This window comes from Stegodyphus dumicola, chromosome 1 (genome assembly GCF_044657685.1).
Source record: "Stegodyphus dumicola isolate Sdum_Otavi_A_Nest chromosome 1, ASM4465768v1".
NCBI lineage: Eukaryota > Metazoa > Arthropoda > Arachnida > Araneae > Eresidae > Stegodyphus > Stegodyphus dumicola.
In genome coordinates this window covers 99,765,983-99,778,881 of record NC_140768.1, presented here as the reverse complement: position 1 = coordinate 99,778,881, position 12,899 = coordinate 99,765,983, and the positions used below count along the sequence as shown (strand labels likewise).

The window sequence follows — 12,899 nt, the reverse complement described above, 5'->3', positions numbered from 1 at the left end:
CTCTAACTAAAGTGAATTCGAAATGGGTATTTAGTGGGATTGAAAGGGGTAGTAATAAGTGTTTCTTTAAGGTTGTGTGAGATAGAAGTAAAGATGTTTTATTAAGTTATTTATTTTACCTGGTACCTTGCTATGAACTATAAGTATGATTTTAAAGATCCTGAAACAGAAATAAGAAAAGTTTATCGGACACGTAATCAAGATTCTGAAGAAGATTAGGTAAGTTAGTATTTTTAATTATTTGAGGATATTATTTTTATGCATTGTTCTAAATGTAAGGTGGAAGTAAAGTAATTTGCACAAACGTGCATGGAAATAATTTAAGTATTTGACACTAAGTATTTGTAACCATTTGTAATGTTTGCGGTATGAATTAGTTAGTGACGTTTGTAATATAATAGATAATGTAGAGGTAAAAGTTTTTGGATATTTTATTTATTTTATACGGGGAAATGTTCATATTTGGAAAGGGTAGTCAAAAGTTTTTAATCCGGACTCGTCGGGACTTCGGCGATTCCGGATTATCGATTTTTCCAGATTATAGATCATCAGTTTAAATCTGGTAAGATGGCATGCAGAAGTTATAAAATTTAAAATATGAAACCGTAATTTATGAAATAAAGAACAATTATGACTAAAGGATATCAAAATTTACAAAAAAAAAAAAAAAAAAAAAAAAAAAAAAAAAAAAAAAAAAAAAAAGCTTTTTATTTGTTTTTTTAATTAAACATTTCTTTCAATGTAAGTTGTTTAAGTTGCTTTGTTTTATGTGATAATACTTTCTCTTTAATTCTATAAACAGACATAATTTCTTTTTCAGTTACAAAGTTCCGCTGGTCAAGTCCTATAATTGCTGTATCGAGAATACCGACTAATTTGTCAATCGAAATTTTTTCGTTTTCAATAACCTCTGTGTCACTTTCTTCACTATCGGAAGCGAATTATAATGAGGAGGAATTTGATTTAAATCATATCAAAGACGGAGTACATTGAGATAAAATACTACATTTAGTAAGGAATTATAAGCCAAATAAAATAAAAGCATCTGCCCTGAAGATAAGGATAGTGCTGACAGATCAACTTCCAATTCATTGCGCGCCGTGTCGTTTCCCTTCCCCCGCAGAGCAGCGTGAAATTAATAAACATATCTCGGAATGATTAGATAATCAAAGGATATGCCTTTATCCATTTTTTGCAGCAATTCCACTTTTGGTTTAATGGACTTCGAAGCATACTTTCGCTTTGTAGATCCTTTACATATTAGTAAATATATATCGGAAATTCTATTTGACATAATCGAAAGTTCAAGCTTACTTTTATAAAATTGCTGTAACAGTCTGCAAAAAATAATAAGCCGGATCCAATTCGAAGATTAAGGAACAACACAATCTGCAACATTACCTGAATTAGATAATTTCAGCTTAGCTTATACCATCCGTTATACATTAAACGCGCTTGCGTAAACGTATTATGCGCATGCGCACACACATATTTGCAGCTGTTAAGGTCTTACGCGCATGCGTCACTGCGACGCATGCGCAGAAAGTTTGTAGATTTGAGGTCCGGATTATAGATCATTCCGGATTATGGGTGTCCGAATTAACGACTTTTGACTGTATACTTTTTCGCGATCAGGTAATTTCATATATGTTCTTTTTACCAGGTTTAAAGATTCAGAAAATTGTTATGCATTTTCATGAAATTTTTCTACTTTATGAGAAAAAAGCAGTGTACATGGATATAGTGAAGAGTGTGCGCAATGCCATTTTTGTGCAATTCTGGGATGTTTTTTTAAGTAAAAATAAGTCGACGTGTACATGGTTAAGTGATATTTTAATTAAATGATAGTTATTTTGTGAATTTTATGTTTGTAGGAATTTGGTATACGTTTTAGTTGAAGTAAACGTGCATGGAAATAATTTAAATATTTGACATATTTGACAATATATTATAATATTTAAATATTTAAATATTATAATATATTTAAATATTGAAATTTAAATATATTATAATTTAAGTATTTGTAATGTTTGCGGTATGAATTCGTTGGTGACGTTTATAATATAACACATAATTGAGAGGTAAAAGTTTTTGGATATTTTATTTATTTTATACGTGGAAATGTTCATATTTGGAAAGGGTATATACTTTTTCGCGATCAGGTAATTTCATACATGTTCTTTTTACCGGGTTTAAAGATTCAAAAAATTGTCATGTATTTTCGTGAAATTTTTCTAATTTATGAGAAAAAAGCAGTGTACATGGATATAGTGAAGAGTGTGCGCAATGCCATTTTTGTGCAATTCTGGGATGTTTTTTTAAGTAAAAATAAGTCGACGTGTACATGGTTTATGTGTATGCGTTATTTTGAAAAACGCGTAAGGAGTATGGTATTGTGCACTTTTTCCCAATTTTGCAGTGAATATTTGTCATGATTAAGCAGTTTTGTTAGATAAAATTTCTAGCATAAGTGTAATTCGGCTAGTAGATTGTTGGAAGAAGCGTTCAGTAGATAAAAAGAAAAGAAACGTCTTTACTTCGTGAAGACAAAATGGCGGCGGGAAAAAAAAAAATAGAGGGTTGCTGTAGGAGAGTTGGTCGCCAAAAAATCACCAAGTTACCATAATGTAAAGATCAACCGAATATTTATATCCCAGCATTTGAAATCTTTCGGCTCTCAAGTTAAGTTGCTGTACACAGCAAGGAAAAGCATTATATTAAAGCAAAATGTTAAACAATCGGGGGGCAAACATTTTTCCCAAACATCTAAAAGCATTTATAGCTCTAGTGTAGAATTGGGTGCCCCTTCAATTAGCGACAATTTTTTTTATAATTTTGGCAATGAAACCTCACTTCTGGTTACCATGATAGTTTTAACTTTTGGGCTAATCTTTGGAATATGGTAACCGGTAGTTTTGCGACATTTTCGTAAGGCGATAAAGGTTACTAGCTAGGACTTAAGCAGTATACATGTATAAAGTCAAGAGTATGCGCAATGCCATTTTTTTGCAATTCTGGGATGTTTTTTTAAGTGAAAATAGGTCAACGTGTACGTGGATACCGTGTATGTGCAATTCTTAAAAACGTGGCAAGCAGTGGGCAATTCTGCGCTTTCTCCCAATTTCGCACCTAACCTTCGTCATGATTAAGAACTTTTTGTAGTGTCGCTTCAGTTCCATCAAGTTTCTAATTAAATTTAGTTAAAGCGGAATGGCAACACTTTCTAGTCTCCGCGAAGAACGAAGTAAACAAACTTAGGTTTTCTGTCACGTGATCCAATGTGGATGTAAAATGTAAATAAATCTTATGAATAAGAATCTAACTTCGTAAGGAATAAAATATTGGGTTGATCTTTACAATATGGTAACTGGTAGTTTGGCGACATTTTGGAGGCGATAAAGGTTACTACCTGGGAATTTGGTAATAATGTGAGCAGTACTCAGTTCCGATTACGCATTATTTTGTGTGAGGAAAATGAGAGATCATGGGATATGTCGTGATATTAATGGACGAATTACGGTTCTTTAATCGGAAAAGGGGAGAAATCAGGAAAAAATCTGGAAATTTTGTATTTGCCTTTATTCTGTGTTGTGTGAAACAGTGTTCGTGAATTTTTGGATCCCATGGCCGTAACTAAAGTGAATTCAAAATGGGTATTTATGTATGTATTAATTTAATGTATGTGCTCATTTATATTTTAAGTAGTGTTTTTGAATTTAATTATATTTTAATTAAATGATAGTTATTTTGTGAATTTTATGTTTGTAGGAATTTGGTATACGTTTAAGTTGAAGTAAACGTGCATGGAAATAATTTAAATATTTGATACTAAGTATTTGTAATGCTTGCGGTATGAATTCGTTGGTGACGTGTATAATGTAACAGATGATTTAGAGGTAAAAGTTTTAGGATATTTTATTATTTGGAAAGGGTAAATACTTTTTAGTGATCAGGTAATTTCATATATGTTCTTTTTACCGGGTTAAAAGATTGAGAAAATTGTCATGTATTTTCGTGAAATTTTTCTAATTTATCAAAAAAAAGCAGTGTACATGGATATAGTGAAGAGTGTGCGCTATGCCATTTTTGTGCAATTCTGGGATGTTTTTTTAAGTAAAAATAAGTCGACGTGTACATGGTTTAGTGATATTTTAATTAAATGATAGTTATTTTGTGAATTTTATGTTTGTAGGAATTTGGTACACGTTTAAGTTGAAGTAAACGTGCATGGAAATAATTTAAATATTTGATACTAAGTATTTGTAATGCTTGCGGTATGAATTCATTGGTGACGTGTATAATGTAATAGATAATTTAGAGGTAAAAGTTTTTGGATATTTTATTTATTTTATATGTGGAAATGTTCATATTTGGAAAGGGTAAATACTTTTTCGCGATCAGGTAATTTTATATATGTTCTTTTTACCGGGTTTAAAGATTGAGAAAATTGTCATGTATTTTCGTGAAATTTTTCTAATTTATTAGAAAAAAAGCAGTGTACATGGATATAGTGAAGAGTGTGCGCAATGCCATTTTTGTGCAATTCTGGGATTTTTTTTAAGTAAAAATAAGTCGGCGTGTACATGGTTTATGTGTATGTGTTATTTTGAAAAACGCGTAAGGAGTATGGTATTGTGCACTTTTTCCCAATTTTGCAGTGAATATTTGTCATGATTAAGCAGTTTTGTTAGATAAAATTTCTAGCATAAGTGTAATTCGGCTAGTAGATTGTTGGAAGAAGTGTTCAGTAGATAAAAAGAAAAGAAACATGTCTTTACTTCGTGAAGACAAAATGGCGGCGGGAAAAAAAAATAGAGGGTTGCTGTAGGAGAGTTGGTCGCCAAATTTTCGCCAAAAAAACGCCAAGTTACCATAATGTAAAGATCAACCAAATATTGGTTCCACTGGAGTCAGAGAAGTGTTATTTTCCTATATTTGCATACCAGACACTTCACTGGTGTATCTCGGCGTGATCGAATTCTACAATGGCTGACGAAGACGAAACCGAAATTAAAGCAAAAACTGCATCTGTCAAAAAGGTAAGCGTTAAAGTTCCTCCTTTTTGGAAGCCAGATCCTAAAATATGGTTTATTCAACTAGAAGCACAATTTAGAAATGCAAAAATTAATGCAGATCAAACAAAATATGATAATAAGTTTCATTGAACCCGATATTTTGTCACAGGTATCTGATATTTTACTAAGTCCACCACAAGATAATAAATATGAGGCAATTAAAAATAGACTAATTTCATTATATGCTGATTCAGAGACTCAAAAAACCCAAAAGTTACTGAGTGAATTGGAACTGGGTGACAAAAAGCCATCTCAATTGCTGTGTGAGATGCATAATTTGGCGGGCGATAAAGTAACAGATACTTTCCTAAAAACATTGTGGCTACAACGTTTACTCGTTAATATGCGTAGCATTATATCTGTTAGTAGTGAAGATTTGCCAAAAGTTGCTACAATGGCCGATAACATTTGGGAATTAAACCCTGTTACTCCCCAAACAGCTGCTGCTTCATCCATAATGGTAAAAACGGAAGTGATCGAAAGTTTACAAAAACAGGTTAGTGAACTTAGCTTACAAGTTTCTGCTTTAAACAAGCAAATGCCACAGTCGTCCCTATTGTCGTAACCGATCCAAATAAAGAGATAGGGGATACAGTGGTAACAGATCTACTGATATTTGTTACTATCATAAAAAATTCGGCGATAAGTCATTTAAGTGTAAACAACCCTGCAACTACTCATCAACATCACAGACAAATAGTCCGGAAAACCAGCTCCCCGTCTCTCATTGATGACGGAGGGACAAGGGGTGCAGCTGAGTCGTCTTTTCATCAGCAACAAAGAATCAGCTACCCAATTTTTAATAGATAACTGGGGCAGAAATTTCTGTCATTCCTCCCTTACCTGCAGATAAAAAGAACCTCTCAAAATTAGAACTCTTTGCTGCAAATGGTACGAAAATTGAAACATATGGCCAAAAATTACTCAAGCTTGATCTTGGACTCGGACGATCATTCACATGGCCTTTTGTAATTGCGGAGGTAAACAAACCGATAATAGGCATGGATTTTCTTGCAAATTTTAACCTTCTGGTAGATTCTAAAAATCGCAAGTTGATTGATGGTACTACATTCTTAACAACCAATGGAACTCCTTGTTTTCAAAATAACAATAGTAATATCCCAATTTTAAATGCTGTAAATGATCCACATAAAGTATCATTAACGATTTTCCGGATTTGTTAAAACTGAATATAGTTAATAATAAAGTTAAAAATCATAACATCGAACATTATATCGAAACCAGAGGTCCACCAGTTTTTGCTAAAGCCAGGAGACTATCAGCTGAGAAACTCAAAGCGGCTAAAAAGGAGTTTGAATTTATGCTCCAAATGGGTTTATGCAGGCCAACCAAAAGTAACTGGTCGAGCTCACTAAATCTCGCTATGAAGAAATCAGGTAATTGGAGACCTTGTGGAGACTATCGAGCGTTAAACAACGTCACGATTCCTGATAGATACCCTCTCCCATTTTTAACAGATTGCAGTTACATTTTAGCTGGAAAAAGAGTTTTCTCATCCATAGACCTCATTAGAGTGTACCAACAAATTCCAGTTCGCAAAGAAGATATACCGAAAACGGCCATTCTCACTCCCTTTGGCTTATTCGAATTCCCATTCATGACGTTCGGCCCACGAAATGCGGCCCAAACTTACCAAAGTTTTATGAACAGTATGTTGAAAGGACTAAAATTTGTGTTTTGCTATTTGGATGACATTCCAATAGCCTCTCCAGATGAAGAAACTCATCGACAACATATACGAGCAGTCCTCGAGAGACTAAACGAATATGGCCTGTGTATTAATGTGGCAAAGTGTAAATTTGGTCAAGCAAAACTTGCATTCCTGGGATACGAAGTGTCAGCTGAAGGACTTAAACCTCTTTCAACGAAAGTTGATGCCATCAAAAATTTCCCAGAACCAAAGTCATTTACTAGTTTAAGACAATTTTTAGATATGGTGAATTTTTATCACACATTCATACCAAATTGTGTGAAACTGCAACAACCTTTAACAATATTGCTCAGTGGTATTAAAAAGAACTGCAGAAAAGAAATAACCTGGACAGCAGAAACAAGAAACGCCTTCCAGATCTTAAAAGATGCACTTATTCATGCCACAAACTTAACTCACCCATCCGAAAAGGCTGAAATATCGCTAGCAACTGATGCATCCGATACTGCCATTGGAGACGTTTTACATCAGATTGTGAATAATGAAAAACAACCCTTAAGTTTCTTTTTCCGAAATTTCACACCAGTACAACAAAAATATAGTGCCTACGACAGAGAACTCTTAGCCATCTATACAGCAGTAAAACATTTCAAATATATCTTAGAAGGGTGAACTTTTGCAATATACACGGATCACATACCACTAACATTTGCCTTCCAACAAAATTTGGACAAAGCTTTGCCACAACAAGATAGACAACTATCATATATAGGCCAGTTCTTAACCGATATCTGATTCATACAAGGGCATGAAAATACCGTCGCTGACGCTCTCTCTCGCATAGACACCATTTCTGTACCATCTGCAACAGACTTATAAACTATAGTAGACTGTCAAGAAGATGAAGACTTGGAGATACTTAAAAACAACCCAAACTTAAAAATCCTACAGATCCCTATACCGGACAGCGACAAGAAAATTTACTGTGATACTTCTACAAATTATAATCGACCGTACATCCCTGCAAAGTTTCGGCAGAAAATATTTTCTTCAATCCATAATTTATCTCATCTTGGAATAAGATCCACGATAAAATTGATAACACAACGTTTCATATGGCCCAATATGAATAAAGACTGCCAACTATGGACTAGAGCATGTTTATCTTGCCAAAGATCTAAAGTTCACAGACATACACAGTCATCTATGGGAGAATTCAAAGTACTTTCACACAGATTCCAGCATTTAAATATAGATCTGGTGGGTCCGCTACCTCTTTGTAAAGAATTCAAATTTCTTCTAACCATCATCGATCGTTATACACGATGGATCGAAGCGGTACCGTTAGAACATCAATCAGCAGAATCTATTGCTAAAGCTTTGATTTATACTTGGTTTTCACGCTTTGGAATTCCAAATCGCATAACATCTGACCAAGGTCGGCAATTTGATAGCCAACTTTTTCAAGCTTTAGGAAAATATCTTAGTTTTCATACAAACACTACAACTGTGTACCATCCACAGGCAAATGGCCTGATCGAAAGACAACACAGAACTTTAAAAGCAAGTCTCAGATGTCATCTACTGGAATCAACATCATGGCTGGAAGCATTGCCTTTTGTTCTTTTAGGCATAAGATCTGCCATCAAGGAAGACTTAGGTGGCTCATCCGCAGAACTTGTATACGGAACCCCTTTAGCATTACCTGGTGAATTCTTTTCAACAGTACCTCATATGAAACAGTCTGAATTTTCTCAAAATCTTCAGAAAGTAATAAGAGATATGAAGCCAAGTTCTACCACCCATGGAAATAGAACAGTCTTTGTTTCTAAACATCTTTCCAACTGTTCTCACGTATTCCTGTACAACAACATTAATAATTCGTTACTACAGCCTGTCTATCTTGGACCGTATCCTATAAGAGCAAGAAAGGATAAGTACTTCGATATTGAAATCCAAGAAAAAGTTAAAAGAGTTTCAATAGACAAACTAAAGCCATGTTTCCTAGTGCAAGATTCTGATATTCCTTTTCAAAACTCCCATTCCATGAAAGCGGAACTTGGGGAAACACTTGCACTCAAGAACACTGCGGAAAATTCAGAAACTCATCATGAAACCAAGACTACTAGAACCGGCAGACATCTGAAGTTCCCGAGTCACTTTAAAGACTATCTTCCATAATTGCTGTCACTAGGAAGGTGGTGTGTAGTGTCGCTTCAGTTCCGTTAAGTTTCTAATTAAATTTAGTTAAAGCGGAGTGGCAACACTTTCTAGTCTTCGCAAAGAACGAAGTAAACAAACGTTGGTTTTTCTGTCATGCGATTCAACGTGCATGTAAAATGTAAATAAATCTTATGAATAAGAATCTATAACTTCGTAAGGAAGAAAATATTGGTTTCATTGGAGTCGGAGAAGTGTTATTTTCCTATATTTGCATACCAGACACTTCACTTTTGTTCCATAAAAATTCTAGCATAAGCGTAATTCGGCTAGCAGATTGTTGGACAAAAATGTTGAGTAAAAAAAAAAAGCTTTTACTTTGTGAAAACAAAATGGCATCCAAACAAAAACTAGCAGGTTGCTGTAGGAGGCCAAAGATTAACCAACTTTTGTTTTAGTTTCCCGATTTTATTTAAATGAAAACAGACTGATGTGTACATGGACAAATTTAAGGCAGTTCGCAATGCCTAGTTTGTGCAATTCTAGGATTTTTTTTTTTTTTTTTTAGTGAAAACAGATCGATGTGTACATGGACACAGAGTTTGTGCAATTCTTTGATTTCTTAATTTGGTTTTGTTTAGCGGCCATCTTGAATTGTGCCCTCCTGGCGCCGATATTGGCATCAAAAAAGAACTGCCAAGAAACAAGGGGCATCTAATTAATTGTACTTTTCGCATTTATGTAACATATATATTCTATTTTTAAAAATATGTAAATTTAATTACTACACGATTACTATAACTTAAACACCACACTTAATAAATAATAACTGAAGTGTGGTTCATTCACTTTTGTTAACTCAATATTCAGTATCAACAGAAACTAGAAAACAACAAAACAACAAACAAAGTGTTACTGAGAACAGACATATCTTCACAATTTCAAATAATTGCTAGCAGATAAACCCCATTGTGGTATTCTAACATAACAAAAAATGCATTATATATGGCATTAATCATTCTACAAATGATATTTTTTTGAGAAATAGCTTGGACTGCTGTAATATTTAACACTAAGTATTCTTTGCAAAATAAGATTACTTCCATAATTTATCACTATTTTACTACTATACTTTAAATCTTTACCTCCAAGCACATGTTCTGCTGATATGGTCTTTTTTTGCTGTTTATTACAAATATCATTAGCTTCAGAAGATATATGATGAATAAATTCTGTGCAACAATTAAGGATGAGTTCTCTTGCATCGTTTGCAACACGAATATGCGGCAAAAGTTCTTTGATCATTTTGTTCATCGCAGCTCGTGGTATGGTAAGATCTTCCTCTGTTTCGGCCATATTTCTGAAAAATAAAAATAAAATGTTATACTGCTGAAGAATTACAGTTCAATCAGACTAAGAAAATTAAGATACTGTTCAGGTCTCAAATGATTAAGAGTTTGTTATTATTAACGAACTAAATGTAAAACAATAAGGGGTCTAAAACAGGAAATAATTAATTAGTAACATGCAAAGAATCAATTAGCAGAAGGATAACGAGACTGAAATTTTTGGTTTCGACATGCAATATTGTAACAGCTGATTATGCTGAAATGCAAAATTCGAACTATGTTTACAATGCTTCACCCCTTTAATCCAGGTACAGAATTACGGTTTAAATATTCATAATTCTTTTTTTACCTCTTTCCGATGACTTTTCAAACAATAAAATGCATATACTTACACTGACAGTAACACAAAGCTTGTAAATTACGCAACTATTTAAGAATGAAATGCCCTATTTAACAACCAGCAATACACTCGATATCATACAAATACATAATATGATATCTATTTATTTACGTTAAATACTTTTTTAAATGTAACATGACAATACTTCAACCCCTCCAAATACCTTTCAACATATCAGTCAAAACATCACGTAGATTTTAAATCTGTAGGTTAGCCTTGGATTACGCGTTAAGTTTAGCACTTTTACCGCAAGAAGACGCTAAATACTGACAGACAGACAGACAAAGTAGACAGATGTCTTGTTTTGCACCCGCTTTCTGCACCGATGGGCGAAAAATCAAGCATAGGTGCGAAGGAAAGGTATATAGGAAGGGGGGCAACTTCGTATTTGAGGAGAGTAAAAAGGAACTTCGTATATCTTGTACGAGTTCAAAAGGCCAGGAAAAAAAAGATAGGACAAAATAAAATTTAAAATAAATGGCCCAAAAATAATAGAGGGGAAAAAAAAAAAAAAAAAAAAAAAAAAAAAAAAAAGGGCCTATTGAAAGAAAAGGAAAAGAAGTAGAAAATATCCTAAAATAAGATTGTGTCCATCAGTGTAGTTAAAAGGAGAAAAAACTGTCTTCATTTACAATAAATAGTGTCTCACAGGTGTGTGTGTAGTGAGTGTGTTTGGTAATGGTGAATAGATGTGTTACTGGGGAAAAGACAAATATTGACGGTGTTAAAATGCTTCGTATCAAGATATTTAGCATGGAATATAAAGTAATATGTATGCTTGCATCCTGAGATATCAACAAAAGTATATATTAATTTAACCAAAGTAACTTATGCTACTTTCATTCTCAACATTTTCATACATTTTTCAAAAAACAGCAGCAGAATAACAACATAGAACCATATACAATACAAAACCACAACCGCACACACCAAAAAAAAAAAAAAAAAAAAAAAAAAATAAAAAAAAATATATATATATATATATATATATGTAAATTACTGAGTATATGTATAAAACACAAATTAAATAGTATTTATTAATTTAACTATCATAATTTATTACAAGATTAATTATTTTACTATCGTTATTTATTACTAGTTAATTAATGTTAGTATAACACAACGAGGCACACTGTTATTTATATAAGCTCATAGTTCTAAGAATTCATTTAAGGTGGTGAAGAATAAACCATCCCTTACATATGGACAATTAACAGATAGCAAAGAACAGTATGAGAAAAAATCGGTAAGGTATAATATTATTTAACGGCGAACCTATATTCAAGCGATCTAAAAAGAAAAGAGAATCCAGAAGATCCGAGAGGGAAATAGCGCGATGCCCAAATTTTCCTCTCACGAGATTCCTTAAGGGCTTTGTAAATGTTAACCTCCTTGGTCTACCTCCTTGGTATTGACAGACGTGAACTGATAACGTTGGCGTTTGTTTGGAGTTGATACACAAAGAAAGCCACAAGCAATGAGCAATTTCAAGTATTTTTCAATGCTTCAAAGTGATGAAAAATTAAGATTTATTGATTTAAAGGCACTTATTTATAGAAATTTGATTTAGTTTAGATGAAAGAAAAGTACTTATCTTAAAATTCCAGGCTTTTGGAGTATATCCGCTGTTTTATTCTCGTCAACATCGGAACCGAAATTCATTGGAATGATATAGGTGTTGTAAAAAAAAAAACATTATTTCAAAGTAATTTAATTGATAATCACCAAGGGGAAAGGAATTTTTTTCACTTTTTTACGGAGCGCAGCGATCATGCTGCCGCTTGTCTCGGTGATCGCAGCCCCCTCCTCGGACGCTAAATACTTATCATTCGTCAAGGAGGTTAGAACAAGCAAATAAAGTTTCCATTTTTACATCATACAGGTTCGTTATTAAAAATTTTATTACGCTTTCAGATTTACTTTACTTGCCTCTCCTTTTTTTAACTAAAAAGAAAATTAAATCCGAAATTGGAAGAGATGAGATGAAACTCTTCTGTAATCCATTTAATAAAATTATTCCGACAAGAACGTAAAGTCGTTTGTGAAAAATTAACGCTAATTCCACTATCTCCGCTATTACAATATTTATTATATTTTATAAATTAACATGCAGGTTGTATAAATAAGACACTTATTCATTCTGTGCCATAGTTGTAATATTTCCAAAATATGAAAAATACAGCATTTCTTTTTCTTTTTTTTTTTTTTTTCTGCAGCCAATAGAATGCAAAAAGTGTGGATTT

The 12,899-nt window shown here is 33.2% G+C and overlaps 1 protein-coding gene across 2 annotated transcripts in view; it reads right to left on the bottom strand.

The window, feature by feature from the left end:
* The window catches only part of NC2beta (negative cofactor 2beta), a 35,849-nt gene extending 24,874 nt beyond the window's left edge, over positions 1-10,975 (bottom strand). The window contains exons 1-2 of one of the 2 annotated variants that reach the window (XM_035349954.2): positions 10,820-10,975; positions 10,053-10,267 (exon numbers count right to left, since the gene is read on the bottom strand). In XM_035349954.2, coding sequence (XP_035205845.1) covers positions 10,053-10,263 — 211 coding nt within the window. In that variant the 5' untranslated portion in view covers positions 10,264-10,267; positions 10,820-10,975. Of the gene's footprint in view, positions 1-10,052; positions 10,268-10,648 lie in introns of both variants that reach the window. The other variant, XM_035349953.2, reaches the window with a different exon arrangement.
* Positions 10,976-12,899: the final 1,924 nt, after the last annotated feature.